Source organism: Dermochelys coriacea, chromosome 1 (genome assembly GCF_009764565.3).
Source record: "Dermochelys coriacea isolate rDerCor1 chromosome 1, rDerCor1.pri.v4, whole genome shotgun sequence".
Taxonomy (NCBI): Eukaryota; Metazoa; Chordata; order Testudines; family Dermochelyidae; genus Dermochelys; species Dermochelys coriacea.
In genome coordinates this window covers 278,532,679-278,549,690 of record NC_050068.2, presented here as the reverse complement: position 1 = coordinate 278,549,690, position 17,012 = coordinate 278,532,679, and the positions used below count along the sequence as shown (strand labels likewise).

Here is a 17,012-nt window from a genome sequence, read left to right as displayed (position 1 = left end):
TAAACAATTGAAGCCTGATCTCAGTTTCCCTGTACTTTATGAAATCATTTACACTGGTACAAAGTGAGCACAAAGAAAATGCTATCAAGTAAGAATGATTGTGTTTTACATCCACTAGGTGCTATCTTTGCACTTATGTAAATAAATGCAAAAGATGGAGATGAACAGAGATCAGGCCCCTACTTTCATTTTTAGAAGCAAAGGCACACTATGGTTGCTACAAATAGTAAACCGTACTGCCTGGCAGGATATGTGATAAATTGTACCATTAAAAGGCTTTTAAAAACTTGATTACAAGTGCTTAATACTTTGTTTTAAGACAATCAACTGATTTTGCAGTACAGGCAGTCCTCGACTTTACGACATTCGAGTTATGACGAATGGCACTTACAGCGTTCGTAAATTGTCATCGTGTTTCGACTTTGTGACGTTGGTTTTGACTTTGTGATGCTTGATCCAACATTGTTCCTATGGGAAATTTGAGTTATGACATTTTTGACTTAAGACACAATTTTCAGGAACCAATTGTGTCATAAATTCAAGGACTGCCTATATTCATAAACACTGAGAAAGTTTGAAACTTCAGTGTTGATTGATTTATTTGGCAAAACTTTAAAATTAATTTGAATTGCTAAAACAATATCAGGGTTTGAATATATGTTTGTGTGTAGCCCAGAGCTAATGCTGAATTAATGAATTCTGTTAGATAGATCCACTGTATAAGGGATCAGAATCTGCTCTCAGTTGCACCAATAATGGGGTTTACAAAAGTGGAATTGAAGTAGGTAGATCACAACAGTATAACTTAGAAAAAAATTGGTTTTTGGACTGTTTTAACAGAATCTTCATATTTAATATGGTTTTTAGGTCTCTCGCATCTGGTGGCCATCTTTCACCACCTTTCCTTTGGGAGAATTTGTTCAACTTTTCCAGCCTGCAGTTTTAATGCTGTTCTTGCAGGGCATGAATTTCCATCCCTTACTAGGCCCCATAGCCCTTCTAAGGCTCTTTACCGTAAAGGGAGGAAGTACTGCAGAGTGCTGACCTCACTATAGAGTCTGCTAAGGAAAGAGGATTGTACAGATGGCACTTAATTCTTATGGGCTGAAAATTTCAGAGAGATTTGGAATGGAGTAGAAGGATAGCAGGGAGAGAAGTGAGGGTGAAAGAGAGGAAAAAAGGGATGATGGACAGTATAGTGGAGGGAGGAAGGAAGGAAGGAGAAGAGAAGTATCAAGGTGGGAAGTGAGACAAAGGATAACTGGGATGGAGAAATAAAAGAAAGGGACAAAAGGAGAAAGAGTGAGGAAAAGGAATACAGGAAATGGGGAGAGAGAGAAGAAGAACCATGATTTAAGGACTTCAATAGCTCAGACATGGGTGAGGTTTTTCATAGGAGTGGGTGGGTGAGATTCTGTGGCCTGCGCTGTGCAGGAGGTCGGACTAGATGATCAGAATGGTCCCTTCTGACCTTAGTATCTATGAATCTATAAGAATACTATCCATAACTAAGGCTCTGATCATGCTTCCATTGAAATCATTGACAAAACTCCCATTGACTTCAGGGACTCTGGGTTGGGCTCTTTTGAGAGGAGAGATACCGTAGAGACAGAGCAAACAAAACAGATGGAGAAACAGCAGTCACAAGCAGCTCTTATTTTCAATCACAGGTAGAAAGTACTGCCAGTGTCTGTTGAGGCATTGAAAAGTAGCAGCAGTGTTGTGGGTACATTCAGTCATGCACGTTAAGGTAGAAAATTTTGAAGAAAAGGAAAAAAAAAAAAAAAAAGAGGAAAGTAAAAGGTCAAAAGAGAATGGCTGGTCATTTGGTGTTAGGTCTCTGCTCTGCCATGTAAGTGGCTCAAGTTCAGTTAATGGTCCTGGGCTTTTGCTTGCTCCTTGCCAAGGAAAGGAATGGATAATAAGGAAAAATTAGAGTAGCCTCACAGTTCCAACAAAGATACAGAGAACACTCCACGCATTTGTTTATAGGGAAGGTTCTCACACTTTGTTGGCACTGAAATGCTTTTGGTGTTCTTCAATAAATTTCCAGAACAGGACACCAGGAGTCTCCATGAGCTTGTATATTTAAATCTCACAGCAAATTAACCATTTATAGCTTGTCTGTTTTTGCTGTTCTTGTCTTTCCTTTAGTTGAAAAGAAATGTTTGTTGCTGTTTATTTTTAGGACTGTATAATGGTGGGACTACATACATGTGGGGATCTTGCTCCGAATACACTGCGAATCTTTACTGCTAAGCCTGAAATCAAGGCAGTTTGCAGTGTGGGCTGCTGCTACCATCTGTTGACAGAAGAGTTTGAAAACCAAAAAGGTACAGGAATTCTGCTGAACTCAGGTTGCCATTCTGCAATGGCAGATGACAATATAATTACCTTTTAACTAATAACTACCTTGTGTCCAGTGGTGCAAGTAGAATTCAATTCTTACTGGTTTCCCCCCAACCAACAAAAGAGAGGGTTGGGGGGAGACACGTGACCTCCCCACATGACCCCTCATATGACCCAGCCCAGGGCCCCACACTCTCTCCCTCCCCTCTGCATGATCCATCCCATGTTACCTGGGAGGGGAGCGCTCCCAGTGGGTAGACATGGCACAGGTGCTGTGTGGGCTGCTAAGAGAAGAGGGTTTGCCCCTGGAACAGTATCCAGTTCACAGTCACACCTGCTTTGGGAATTGCCAACAGAAGAGTTTCAAACCAACTCCCTCTGACAGCAGAGAATATTTTTTTTCCAGACACGCTGGCAACCGAGCCCCACACTGGGAGCTCCTTTGGCACGGCTGTATGCCTCCAGCCCTGCCCCCAGCCCTTCTATGCAGTTACATCTCCTGAGTCCTGTCCGGGGTCTGTACAGCAGCCCCCACCAGAGGACAGGGCGAGGCTGGGCCCTGGGGCAGTACAGTCGCACCAGAGGAGCTCCTGGCACGGGGTTCTGCTCTTTTCACAGCTGAGGTTCTGGGCTCTCCTGGGAGCTGCAGTGGCAAAAGGAGCAGAATATGGGACCACTGGATGGCCCCATGCTGGCATCCTCGGGCGTGGCTGTACTGCCCCAGCCCCACCCCACCCCCGGCCCTGTCCTCCAGCAGGGCTGCTGTACAAACCCCGGACAGGAGATGCAGGCACACAGCTGTGTGGAAGGGCTGGTGGTAGTAGGCCCCACATTCTGCTCTTCCTGTGTCTTTCCATTACACCATACCAGCTATAAATATCTTACTGGCACAGCATACTGGACCGTACCGCCCTACTTGCACCACTGCTTGTGTCTATTCTTTTTCAGTGGTTTATTTAGAACTGTTTTTAATTACATTCTGTGAGACATTCACTCCTGGATGCCTTGTAGCTTTCCTGTTATGCCAGCATTTCCAATATTCTTCTTGAAATTAGGCACATTAATGCAGAAGGTTTTTATGTGGTTAAAAATACAGCTGTTTTTATTCCATTACTTCACTCATAAACTGTAGATTCTTTTGGTCAATATGTTTTTATCCTTTTAAAATATTTTGGACCAGATTTTGCCTTGGGCTGTATGCACACAACTTCATTTACTTTGGGTTGTGCATGCATAACTAAGAGTAGAATTTGGCCCTCTGAGTTTAAGCAATTGCTTTAAAAAGTGCTCATCAGAGTGTAGCACTTTGGGCCATTGCCAGGATAGTTTGTAAAACGGTACATGTATAACAGATTTTCCTGGAGTACAAAGCTGAAAGTTGTCTGAGGATATCTTCAGACTGAATTAAAATCTTTCCTTCAAGTGTTAGTTTTTTCATTTCTGGGAAAAGGTTGATATATTTAGTTATAAAATATAGCCTTCAAAGAAGAAAAAGGTGAGGATTGTAATTGCACAAGTTTTATCAGTGTGTACTGTAGTATGTGAAACTGATGGACTGTTGTGTTATCACAAAAATTCTGGTTATTTTTAATGTCTGCCATTCAACTCTTGCAGTGGTATAATCATTGTTACTGTCAAAAATACAATGGTGAATTACAAACGGAAGTGAATTTTAAAAAATTCAACAAAGCACAGCAAATAACTGATGCTGATAATATTAACAAATAAATATGTAGATCTCTAAAACTGATATTGGTAACAATTTAGCCAAAGTGTTAGATTAATGTATGTGAGAATTTTTGTGACAAATGAAAAAGGGTATTTACCTCAGTAAGCAAATAATTGTTGGATTTTGCATTTAAATCAGGCAGCTGGAAAACTTTGGAGTGAAGCTTTGTTATTTAACATACATGCTTTCTGTGAAAGTGAGAAAGGAGATGAATTCCTCTTTTTCCAGCCCAATAATCTGTGGCAAGAACTACAGTAGTTGCCCTGCTGTACTTCACCCTAGAGTCCTCTACTACATCTAAAAATGATAAATGCTAACTGGATCAGCAGTCAAGTAGTTAATGCTAACACTTAATATGTCATCAAGCTTGAATCATAGAGTCCTAAAATATTAGGGTTGAAAGAGACCTCAGGAGGTCATCTAGTCCAATCCCCTGCTCAAAGCAGGACCAATACCAACTAAATCATCCCAGCCAGTGCTTTGTCAAGCCAGGCCTTAAAAACCTCTAAGGATGGAGATTCCACCACTTCCCTAGGTAACCCATTCCAGTGCTTCACCACCCTCCTAGTGAAATAGTTTTCCTTAATATCCAATCTAGACCTCCAGCACTGCAACTTGAGACCATTGCTCCTTGTTCCATCATCTACCACCACTGAGAACAGCCTACCTTCATCCTCTTTGGAACCCCCTTCAGGAAGTTGAAGGCTGCTATCAAATTCCTCCCTCACTCGTCTCTTCTACAGACTAAATAATCCCAGTTCCTTCAGCCTCTCCTCGTAAATCATGTGCCTCAGCCCCCTAATCATTTTTGTTGCCCTTTGTTGGACTCTTTGCAATTTGTCCACGTTCCTTCTGTAGAGGGGGGACCACAACTGGATGCAATACTCCAGGTGTGGCCTCACCAGTGCTGAATAGAGGGGAATAATGACTTCCCTCGATCTGCTGGCAATGCTCCTACTAATACAGCCCAATATGCCATTGCCCTTCTTGGCAACAAGGCACACTACTGACTCATATCCAGCTTCTCATCCACTGTAATCCCCAGGTCCTTTTCTGCAGAACTGCTGCTTAGCCAGTCGGTCCCCAGCCTGTAGCGGTGCGTGGGATTCTTCCTTCCTAAGTGCAGGACTCTGCACTTGTCCTTGTTGAACCTAATCAGATTTCTTTTGGCCCAATCCTCCAATTTGTCTAGATTACTCTGGACCCTATCCCTAACTTGCTGAGGGTGCAATTAATTCCATCATCCAGATCATTAATAAAGATGTTGAACAAAACCAGCCCCAGGACCGACCCATGTTAACACCATGTTAAAATAAGATGAATGGGGTAGTTTACATATCTCTCAGCTATTGTTTCAGGTTCTCTGCAGACTCAGGCATACATCAGTTCCTCCATTTACAATCACAAGGGCGAGAGTTACTTTTGTAATGAAAGTTTAGATTCCTGAGTGTGATTATGCAGCAACTGAAAAAGAATCTATGATGCATCAATGTAAGTTCTTTCATAATCTTATTCTACATGAGGTCCTGCTTACAGGAAGTAAAAGAACAAAAAAGGGAAGTGAAACCGGGAAGGGAAAGAAAATATTACAAAATCTATCCATATTTTTAGATATATACTCAATAGAAATAATAAAAGATGCACAACAATTTTTAATCAGGTGAATTTTACAAGCCCGGATATCAAATTTTTCTTCCCCAAATGTTAATTACCTATTGCAAAGAGAGCAAAATGACCTGACCTTTCTGTAGGTGTACTTCTTTTTCCAGAGCAGCCCTTAGAGCCTTAAGAAACTAATACTACACTGCCATCATTGCCACCAAAAGTACAAGTGTGATATTTATTGTAACTTGAAACATAAAGTTATGCAGGTGCACAGTGATAGGAGATGTTGCTCTTTTGCAGCTTTTTTATTTTAGTTGTATAAATGAAGCCAGATTGTATATTAGAATTTCTAGTTTAATTTCTTGCAGCTTGAAGGGTGTAAGTTACTCTAATGAAGAGCTCCTTATGAAAAGAAAAAGGAAAACACTTTTTTCTTTTCCTGGCAGACTACACTGAAGCTATTCCAAGCAAGCTCAGGAAATTAGCAAATTCAAAATTTTACTGCAGAAATATTTATTACAGCATCTAAAACTATGGTTTCCACAAAAAAGCAATGTTGTCCCTTTCTCTTGTATAGTGGAGGGGCTATGACCAGTTGCAGTCCTTGCTCTCGGGGAATGCAGAGACTCCCCGGGGGCTCATGCACTCCCAGGAAAACAAATTGTCTCAAAGGGAGTGGGGAGGAAATGGGACCATGGGTCTTCCCTACCCCTGCTATGGACTGGCTTCTGGAACTGGCCAGGTGTGCCAGGGCAATGTAGACTGCACCTTCAAGAGACCATTACTCTTCCGCCCCAGGGCTAAAGCACAATCCCTGCCACACCTCTCCATGGGCCAATGCAATTTGGCACTGTCTCTCAAGCAGGCCAAATTATAATTTAAATAATTTGTCCAAAAGCTTTTTTCTAAAGGGAATGACAGTTCCTTAACAAGATTAAAAAATTAAATCCAGGGTAGATAAGACCTCGGGGTATGTCACATTACCTCAGTGGGTCACAGCTGAGAATACCAGATTCTGGACAAACTGCTGAGAAATAGGGCAGCCTCACCGCAAACTGGTGGTTATTGTATCATTAGATGTACCAAGCCAGTAACAAAAGTAAACTTTTGTCTCACCATATTGGTTAAAAAGTCAAAAATTCAGTCTCCTTTAGCATTCCAACCCTTATTTCACCACCTAGACACTAGACTTTATGAGGAGTGGTTATTGAAAACTAGGGCTGTCAAGCAATTAAAAAAGTTAATTGTGATTAATCATATAGAGTACCATTTACATATTTTTGGATGTTTTCTACATTTTCAAATGTATTCATTTAAATTACAACACAGAATACAAAGTGTATAGTGCTCACTTTATATTTATTTTTATTACAAATATTTGCACTGTAAAAAACAAAAGAAATAGTGTGTTTCAGTTCACCTAATACAAGTACTGTAGTGCAGTCTCTTTATCATGAAAGTTGAACTTACAAATGTAGAATTATGTACAAAAAACAACTGCATTCTAAAATAAAAACAATGTAAAACTTTGGAACCTACAAAGTTCCAAATGTAAAACTTTGGAACCTACAAACCTCAGTCCTACTTCAGCCAATCGCTGAGACAAACAAGTTTGGTTACAATTTGCAGGAGATAATGCTGCCCATGGTTTGTTTACAATGTCACCTGAAAGAGAGAACAGTCATTTCCATAGCACTGTTATAGCCGGCATCGCAAGATATTTACGTGCCAGATGCGCTAAAGATTCATATGTCCCTTCATGCTTCAACCACCATTCCAGAAGACATGCATCCATGCTAATGACGGGTTCTGCTTGATAAAGATCCAAAGCAGAGCGGACCAACACATGTTTGTTTTCATCATCTGAGTCAGATGCCACCAACAGAGGTTGATTTTCTTATTTGTTGGTTCGGGTTCTGTAGTTTCCGCATTGGCATGTTGCTCTTACGACATCTGAAAGCATTCTCCACACCTCGTCCCTTTCCGATTTTGGAAAACAGTTCAGATTCTGAAACCTTGAGTTGAGTGCTGTATCTATCCTTAGAAATCTCACATTGATACCTTCTTTGAGTTTGGTCAAATCTGCTGTGAAAGTGTTCTTAAAATGAACAACATGTGCTGGGTCATAATTCGAGACTGCTATAACATGAAATATATTGCAGAATGTGGGTAAAACAGAGCAGGGGACATACAATTCTCCCCTGAGGAGTTCAGTCACATATTTAATTAACACATTATTTTTTTTACAAGTGTCATCAGCATGGAAGCATGTCTTCTGGAATGATTGCTGAAGCATGAAGGGGCATATGGATGTTTAGCATTTCTGGCACGTAAATAACTTGCAAAGTCGGCTTCAAAAGTGTCATGCAAATGCCTGTTTTCACCTTCTGGTAACATTGTAAATAAGAAGAGGGTAGCATTATCTCCTGTAAATGTAAACAAACTTGTTTGTTTCAGTGATTGTCTGAACAAGAAGTAGGACTGAGTAGACTTGTAGGCTCTGAAGTTTTACATTATTTTGTTTTTGAATGCAGTTATGTAACAAAAAAAATCTACATTTGTACATTGCACTTTCACAACCAAGAGATTGTATTACCGTACTTGTATGAAGTGAATTGAAAAATACTATCTTTTATTTATCATTTTTACAGTGCAAATATTTGTAATAAATAATATACACTTTGATTTCAATTACAACACAATACAATATATCTGAAAATGAAGAAAAACCATCCAAAATATTTAATACATTTCAATTGGTATTCTATTGTTTAACAGTGTGATTTAAAACTGCAATTAATCGCAATTAATTTTTTAATCACGATTAATTTTTTTTAGTTAATCACCTGCATGTGAGTTAACCGCAATTAATCGACAGCCCTATTGAAAACCAGTTTCATCAAAGGGTTCTTCTGATCTCAAGAGATCATCCACATAGTCAGATCAGTATTTAACTCAGATCTTATCCAATAATCACGCTGCTGCCAATCCTTTAAATAAAATATAAACGTTTATTTATAAGAGAAAAGAAGAAGAGAGTTAAAATGGTTAAGATCATATACATACAATCATTGCAGTATTCTTATATCAAGTTTGCAGCAGCGATGGAATAAGTTGCTGGCTTGTAAAGTCTTTGGTAACTTCCAAAAGATTGGAAGGTCCTCAGTCCATAGTTTGAATATGTCCCTTTTAGTTGTAAGTCCAGAGAAGCAGAGCAGGAAAGAGGCAAAATGGTGTCATTCCAGGCGTCTTTTATACCCTTTTCCATGCGCCTAGAAATGTTTCTGTTTCAAACAAAGCCACAGCCTCAGTTTTGTGGAAAGTTACCGGCACAAGATGGAGTCCAGCGTCACATGAGCATATCACATGTCCTTGCTGACTCACAGGAGCAGCCATTGGCCATATCCATGCCAAGATGAACATCGGAAGAAATATTTTGATGACTCTTGAAATAATCTTACTTTGGCTTCCTCATTTAAGTAGAATTGATCATTTATACAGAGATTTCTCTCCAGATAAATGTACTTAGTGATTAGAATAATTCATTCCCTTGGGGTTTTCCTTCGCTGTTACAGAGTCTGTGTGCTCTAGATTCACCCGATCGCACGGCAGTTGCTGGAAAAATGTATTGTTTTAATATTTTTAGATACTGCTTCTGTTTCCAAAATTAAATTTGGAATGTGATTGATTCATTTACTCTGAGAATATACAGTGACTACTCTTTAGTAGGATTTTACTATTTATAAGTCATTAAGGCAATTTATCAGGAAAATTTCTGTTTCCTATTGGTAATTAGGCTGAAATAACCTCCCTGGATCAATTTTGCGTCAGTTTTGGATCTGAGGCTTTTGCGGAGCCTTCCTACCCCTCACTGCCATGTGTCTTGAAGTAAATGGGCCAGATAGTGGGCACTTGATTATGACCTAAGAGAGGTGAATAAAAGAAGGGAAATGTGAATTAAATACAATTGTAAGGGATTCCCCTTTGCCTACCTGTCAAAAATATAAACTTTACTGTTTGGTCACAAAGAGAGTTGGAGTTCTCAAATACAATGTCCATTATTGTGAGAGCAGATGCACCAAAACTGCCATCGCTAAAGAGACAAGGTGGATGAGGTCATATCTATTTTTGGACCAACTTCTGTTGGTGAGAGGGACAAGCTTTTGAGCCACACAGAGCTCTTCTTCATGTCTCAGAAAGGATCTCCCAGCATCACAGGAAAATGCAAGGTGGAACAGATTGTTTAGCATAAGTAGTTAGTACATATTGTAAGGAACCATTATCTACCTTGTCTCTAATATCCTGGGACTGACACAGTTACAACTATACTATATATTGCTAAAGAAGCAATTATTCATAATTATTTTATAGTTTGATTGCAGAGGGTTTGTCCTAAAATCTCCCTACCAGGTGTAGTATTGTGAGTTGTCCCATAGATTTAAATGGGACTTAAATCCTCTGCTGATAATAGTGTGACTACTCAAAGTAATAAAAACTGTCCTGATAGTAAGGGTTTGAAAGATGAGGCAATTTTTCCTATAGTAGTTTAGTAACAAAGGGATACGTGCCAGACTAATGAATTTTAAAGGCTTACTAGAAGTTCTGAAGAGCACCTTTTCTTTATTTTGAGAGACGTTCGGAAAGAGTAAATAAAGCCTTGGCACAGATCTCATATAATTATGGGCATAGTCCATGTCTGAATGAGTGCACATTTATTAATTATGTATGCAACAAACTTTCTGCAAAAGAACAAGAGCCTTGAGACTCTTAATCCAGGTAAATATAAAATTTGGCTCCGCTTGTTAACATCTAACTTTTAAAAGCTTGTAAACATAATTAAAGAAAATGAAAAGGATGCAAAAGAAGGCATACTTTATTTTAAGATTTTCAATACATTTGTGTAATTTAAATAAAAAAGGTGTTAAATAAATTGAATGCAGGGAACAAAAAGGACCCCAGTACTGAGTGGCACCTTAGATGAACACACTACAGACACGTTATGGCTATTTACCATTGCATTCTGCTGAAATGTAGAAGGATTAATCATTGCTGTAGAAGTATTATAGGACAGGAGCCTTGCATTTTGCTTGGCTGCCTTTTAAACATTGCAAATATCTGCTTACATTTTCAAAAATATTACATGGTCACTGTCTTAAAATAACCATCATTGAGACCATGGCAAGACATGAAAACTATTCCAAGCAAAAGATCAAAGAGCCTGATTTTCTTTCCAGACCATCTCTAGATATTGCCGCACAGGGCACATTTGCGATATTTCATTGAATTTGTGAGAAACCTAATACATGACTGTAAAAAAAAATACAGATATTTTTAATCAAAATGTATCTGAAATATTTTGGAACATTTAAAAATCATTGTCTTGTTAAATTTCACAGACAAGGTTGTTACTCTCCAACAATCTCCCCCATAAAGTGACCAGTTTAAAATCAAGTATTTTTTTTGTTTTATTTTTTCAGAATGAACAGAACAAAAAGGATTTCAAATCTTGGATTTAATCTGTATTTGTAAATCTTTGTCAAGTATGGAAGGGAGTATATCTGGTGAAAGCCAGTGTTTCCACAATAAATGATGACTCATAGGGTGCCTATGTTGAATATTGGAAATGATTAAGAAGATGCCAACAGTTTAAATCATTGGGGTGGGATCTATTTTCATATAAACTTTTTTCAGTAAAAGGATACATATAGTTTATGAGATTTTTAAGATGAACACACTACAGACTCAAAGAACCTGTTTGAACTTTAAAATCTGTAGCTGTTGCTAGGGAGAGTGACAGTTTAAGTGGTTCCTCCCTTTTCTGCAGAGCCTTAGAACTAGGATTTGACCTGTTGCCAGATGCCGTGAACGTTAGGCAAAACCAGGTCTGGTTATTTGTCTTTCAGTAGTGTCCAGAATGTATCCAGCACCATGTATCACAAACAGGCAGACACACAAAAACAGACTGTCCCAAACATCTTTCAGCCTAAGAATGAAGTAAGATATTTTCTGTTGAAACCACTTCAGTGAAAGAAAAAAAAAAGATTAAATGAAAGGCTAATTCTTTGTTTAGTTGCAAACAGTGAGGAAGCACCATAAAAATGATTTATGAAACAATTGCAGTTTATTGTTGTGTAGCCATTTTAAATAACTGTTTTTACATTTACTTAAAATTGTTCAGGGAGTTCATTTTCCTAGCCTGGGAAAAAGCATGTATGTGAAGAAGTACTTTGCATGACCAAATCTTGCACACAGTTTAGCATTCATATCTTCTGATAGGAGAGACTATACAATTTTAAAAGCATGGTAGTACATTGTTTTTAGTTTAGGACCAACAGCACACAAAGTTCTGGTATCCCTTTATAATATGCAATATCTAGGATTTCATGGCTACAGAAAATAAATATTTAACTACTTTTTCATTTTGATCCAAGTTTAACTCTATTTGATATAGGTTTGCTGTAATTTCACTTAATATTAATGAAAGTTATTTAAATGAATGAAAAAGATGGAGCAACCTTAATTTCACTATTTCTGTGGTTGCAGATACCCAGCTGGTGTAAATCATTGTAGCACCATTGAATTTAATCTTAAACTTGGAACTATCTCATACTCCAAACTGTTCTGCTTTAAACATTCATGATAAAACTGCTACACTAATTTTCTTTAAACTTGGCTTGTTTGTAAATCTCACTAATACTTAAAAATTAAACCACACCTGAAGACTTAGTAATGCACTGTACCTTACTGGGTGTAAGACTGGATAAGAAATTCCAGTTTGGGTTATATGTATGTTTGTACATATGATCACAGGACAATTGCACAACTGCCCAATACCATTCCTGGGAACCTCTTCAAAAGGAAAGACTTGAGTCACTTGTACACAGGTCCATCTGCCTCACCCAGGGTTCACAGACATAAACAAAACAACTTCTGAATAGTTTCAAAGGCAACTGATTGCTCTAAAATAATTACCTTGGATATCTTGGCTTGTTTTTTTACAGAAAAGAGATTTTTGACCAACAAGACTAGCATAGTTCCAATGACATAACTAAATAAAATGGTCATAGAAATTATTTGTCATGTCTTGGATAAAATTTTCAGAAGTTCCCAAATGACTTAGAAGCCTAAGTTCCATTTTCTCTCAAGAGCCTAAATCTCATTGGAAGTCAATGGGGCTTAGACTTTTCAGTGCCTATAGATCACAGTCGGGCTCTTAAGTCACTTGGGCACTTTTGAAATTTTTACTCCTTATCTTGCCTGTCTGCTTGTGTTTCCAATGTAGTATGCAGTTTGCCACAAAATCTAGGTATCAGATACATAAACAAGACTCACCCTAGTTTTGTCCAAAATAGGCCTTGCACTCAGTACTCCCTTGTTTTTGCTGCTTTCTTGGCATTTGAGATAATGGCAGATCTGTCTTTCCACAACCTTCTCAATAGTCTTCCCAACACACAGTGTTAGGGCCAGGGCAGTAATTGGCAAGACCTTCAGTGTGAAGAGTTGGTTTCTTGTATTATTTGAAAGATTGTGGTACTTTTCCCTTCCAAAGAGATGTGTTGACAATGTGCATCAATAATGGGCTATGTATCCCCTAATAGGTTTTGCCAGCCTAAAGCTTAGCCAATACTTCGAGAACATCAGAGAGTGACAATGACCAAAACGCTACCAGAGAAGCTGGTGCATTTGTGCCTACTCTAACATGCACCTGCTATCATAAAAGCAGTCAATCTAGTATGAATTTGGTTAATCTCATCAGCAAAGGAGATATAACTGACAAAATACAACATGACCTTCCTCTTCTCCTCATCTAGCCTTACCTTCCTCTCCCCCCACAACTAACTCTCTCCTCTTTAGCCTCAGAAGTTTCTCATCTGCTCTCCTCTGCTAACCTCTCTACCTACCCCAGTGACCCCATCCCATCCCATCCCAACTCCTGATCCACTCTGACCCCTCCCGTACTCTTATCATTAATCTCTTGCTGTCTTCTGGCTTCCCCCCCCCTCACAATACAAGCATGCTCTAAGCTCTCCCTTTTTAAAAGCCCCCACCCTTGACCCCTCCTGCCTCTCCAATTACTGCCCATTCTCCCTTTCAGCTGTAAACTCATTTAATGTAGTTTTTACAGTTGCTGTCTATAGTTCCTCTCCAATTCCATCCTATACCATCTTCAGATTCAACTATTATCTGTATACTGATGATTCACATATCTACCTCTCTACTCCAGACCTGTCTCTTGTAGAAACTAAAATCTTGGCCAGTCTCGCTGACATTTCCTAGTGGATGTCTAGCCACAAGCTCAAGATCAACATAACTAAACAGAGCTCTTAATCTCCCAAACCCTCTTTCCTATCTCCTTTCTATGTACACCACCTGTTTGTCACTCAGACCTGGAACTTCGGTGACATCTTCAACACTCAATAAAAAACAGGTCCTCATATCTAGGCTACGTGTAAATCTAGCCATTTCTTTTTGCATAACTTCTCTAAGATACAGTCTTTCCTATCGTTGTCTAGTCTTTTAGCTCATGTCTCAATTACAGCAATATCCTTTTCTCTGGCCTTGACAAATGCAGTCTTGCCCTGCTCATATCCATTCAGAATGCTGCTGCAAAGCTCATTTTCCCAGCTGGACACTTTGACCATGACACCCCTTTCTGTATCCCTCCACAAGCGACTTCACTTTCAAGGGCCGACATAATGTATACCCACTTTACCAATTATTTCTCATTTAGTATCTAGAGGTAGACTCCAATGCCAGCCTCCATTGCCCACTTAGTACATTTTCAAATATATACCTTCATGCTTTCTCCCATGCTGCTCCTGATGCTTGGGAAGGCTTGCCATAAACATCAATAGCTATCTCATTATCCTCCTTCAAATCCCTCCTCAAAACTCTCCTTTGCTATACTGCCTATTAAAAATGTGACAACAGTTAGGCTGCTGGTGGGCTGAGACCACAGCCTTTTGTGTTGACCTATACTGTCTCATTGTTTCCTTGTACTCCCCCCATCTGTCTATATCCATCTGTTGTCTCTTGTCTTATAGCTAGATTGTAAGCTCTTTGGAGAAGGGACCATCATGCTGTGTTTGTATAGTGCCAAGCACAAGGGGGTCTTGGTCCATGATTGGAGTTCTTAGATACTGTGGTAACACACATAATAATAATAAATCACACTGAGATACATTAGACTAAAATTCTATGTTAAGGTAGTCTGGATTCACAGGGTTCTATACTACCTGAAACAGGTAATTTCATTGGTCCAGTAAAGTATTTCTACCATTCTTTATTTTTCCTCAGTCAGATTCAAGTTGGCGGGGGGGGCGGTTTATTGGGGTTTTTTTGGTATACTTGTGCACCAGTCTCTTTTTATGCTTCATCGGTAACAAGTCATTTGTATATCAAGATGACCTGTAAGTGTGTTCAAAGGGTAGGGACGTTTAGTGAAGGATGTACACAAAGCCCACAGAGAAACTATGCTACAGCAACCAGTTTTCAAACAAATAATGTATAGGTCAGCATTCTCACACATCTACAAGAGTTAGAAAAGATTTCAGATCATACGCAAAGAAAAATGTAGATCATTACCAAAGAAAAATATTGAAGGACCAAAAAGATTACAGATTTAGATATGTACAGAAATGAAAATGGATCACTACCTGTCATGTCCCATTCTCTACGTCAGTTCAGCTAATAACCTAAGAACATCATCTGTTCACAACCCTTTGTTCTCTGCTAAGCACATCCAGCAATGTCAAACAAACAGTTTGTGCTCTCCTGAAAGAACCTCAAAAGAATTCTTTAACAATCCATTCTCTGGAATGAAACAGATATTGGAAGAGTCATAACTGTTCAGTCTGAGAATGCTGACTGAAAATTAAGTAAACAATTACAAAGATTCTAAATTAGAAGTCAAAATATTCAGAAGAAACAAAAATTACACAGCACAGAAGAAAAATACTCAACATATATATTAAAGTAACAGCTGGTTTTGAGGTCAGTTGTAATGAAATATATCATATAGGGGATGGGAAGGTTACCGAGACTGGCATTATTTTATGATCAAGGTCATTTTTCTGTCTTGAGAGTAGTATTTTACACATTATTGTTCAGGCAAAGTGTCACTGTCTCTTTTTATGACACTAAGTGTTTGTAAATCCTCCCTGGACCTGCCTAAGAAACAGAATATGTGCACTCTGATAGCCATTGGGTTTGTCAAAAGCACAGTGTATATGATTTTTGAACTAATGCCTGTTTTTCTAGCAGTAATAAAGAATTATAACTACTATATGAATCTTTGTGGAAACCTTAAATATTATAAAAATGATTAATTGCACATGCTCAATATAGAATTTTTTTTACAGAAGGTCAGTGTTAATGTACTATATTTTGGAAATAAGAAAAATGTTTAATCAAATTATTGTCTTACCATTTTTAAAACAGATTTTAGTTGTCTGAACATGTCTTAAATTCAATTTTTCTCCCTATTATTTTACATTCTTATCATCCCAAACCAGCTAAATAAATATTTTGTCATATTTGACTATGGAAAAACAAACAAAATATTTGTAGCTTTTATACTAGCACCAAATCTAAAAAATTTTCTCCTGTTTGTTTCAGAAGATCTATTTTACAATGATAGAGATGGGGAATTTGCCAATTAATAATAGCAAAATTGATGAGAAACTGGAGATAATAATATACATCTAATATTATTTATGAGAAAGGTGTTTTTATAAATATGGTCATTCATTACACTGAACACTACTTTTGTTGTACCTCTTTCCCATATCTTTCATATGTTTGTCTGTTTTAGTGTATATTTTTCAGGCAGGGACAATATGTTCTTTATTTGTATAAAACCCAGCCAATTGTGAGCGCTACCAGAAACATATTACCACCCCACCCCGACACCCCCCAGAAAAAGGCAATTGTCTTCTTCAGTAGGAGTTCTGTCACAATAAAAACAGCAGGATCTGTCCTAGTGTACAGGAGTCATTTCTGAACTTTTTTCAGAGTAGCAGCCGTGTTAGTCTGTATTCGCAAAAAGAAAAGGAGTACTTGTGGCACCTTAGAGACTAACAAATTTATTAGAGCATAAGCTTTCTGAGCTGTAGCTCACGAAAGCTTATGCTCTAATAAATTTGTTAGTCTCTAAGGTGCCACAAGTACTCCTTTTTTTTATTTCTGAACTTGAAATTCATCCATCTCTGATTTAGATGCACCTCTGGTTAACGACAACACAGCTGCACTACATAAGTGTTTAGGAAGTAAGTGAAGAAGAATCCCATATCCAGCTGAAAATGCAGAGCTTGTCTTTACAGACAAGACA

At 38.4% G+C, this 17,012-nt stretch overlaps 1 protein-coding gene across 3 annotated transcripts in view; it reads left to right on the top strand.

The window, feature by feature from the left end:
* Nucleotides 1–17,012, top strand: part of METTL25 (methyltransferase like 25) — a 96,438-nt gene that overhangs the window by 33,246 nt on the left and 46,180 nt on the right. For all 3 annotated transcript variants that reach the window (XM_043492694.1, XM_043492697.1, XM_038411151.2), the window contains one exon: nucleotides 2,189–2,333. In XM_043492694.1, coding sequence (XP_043348629.1) covers nucleotides 2,189–2,333 — 145 coding nt within the window. The remainder of the gene's footprint in view (nucleotides 1–2,188; nucleotides 2,334–17,012) is intronic.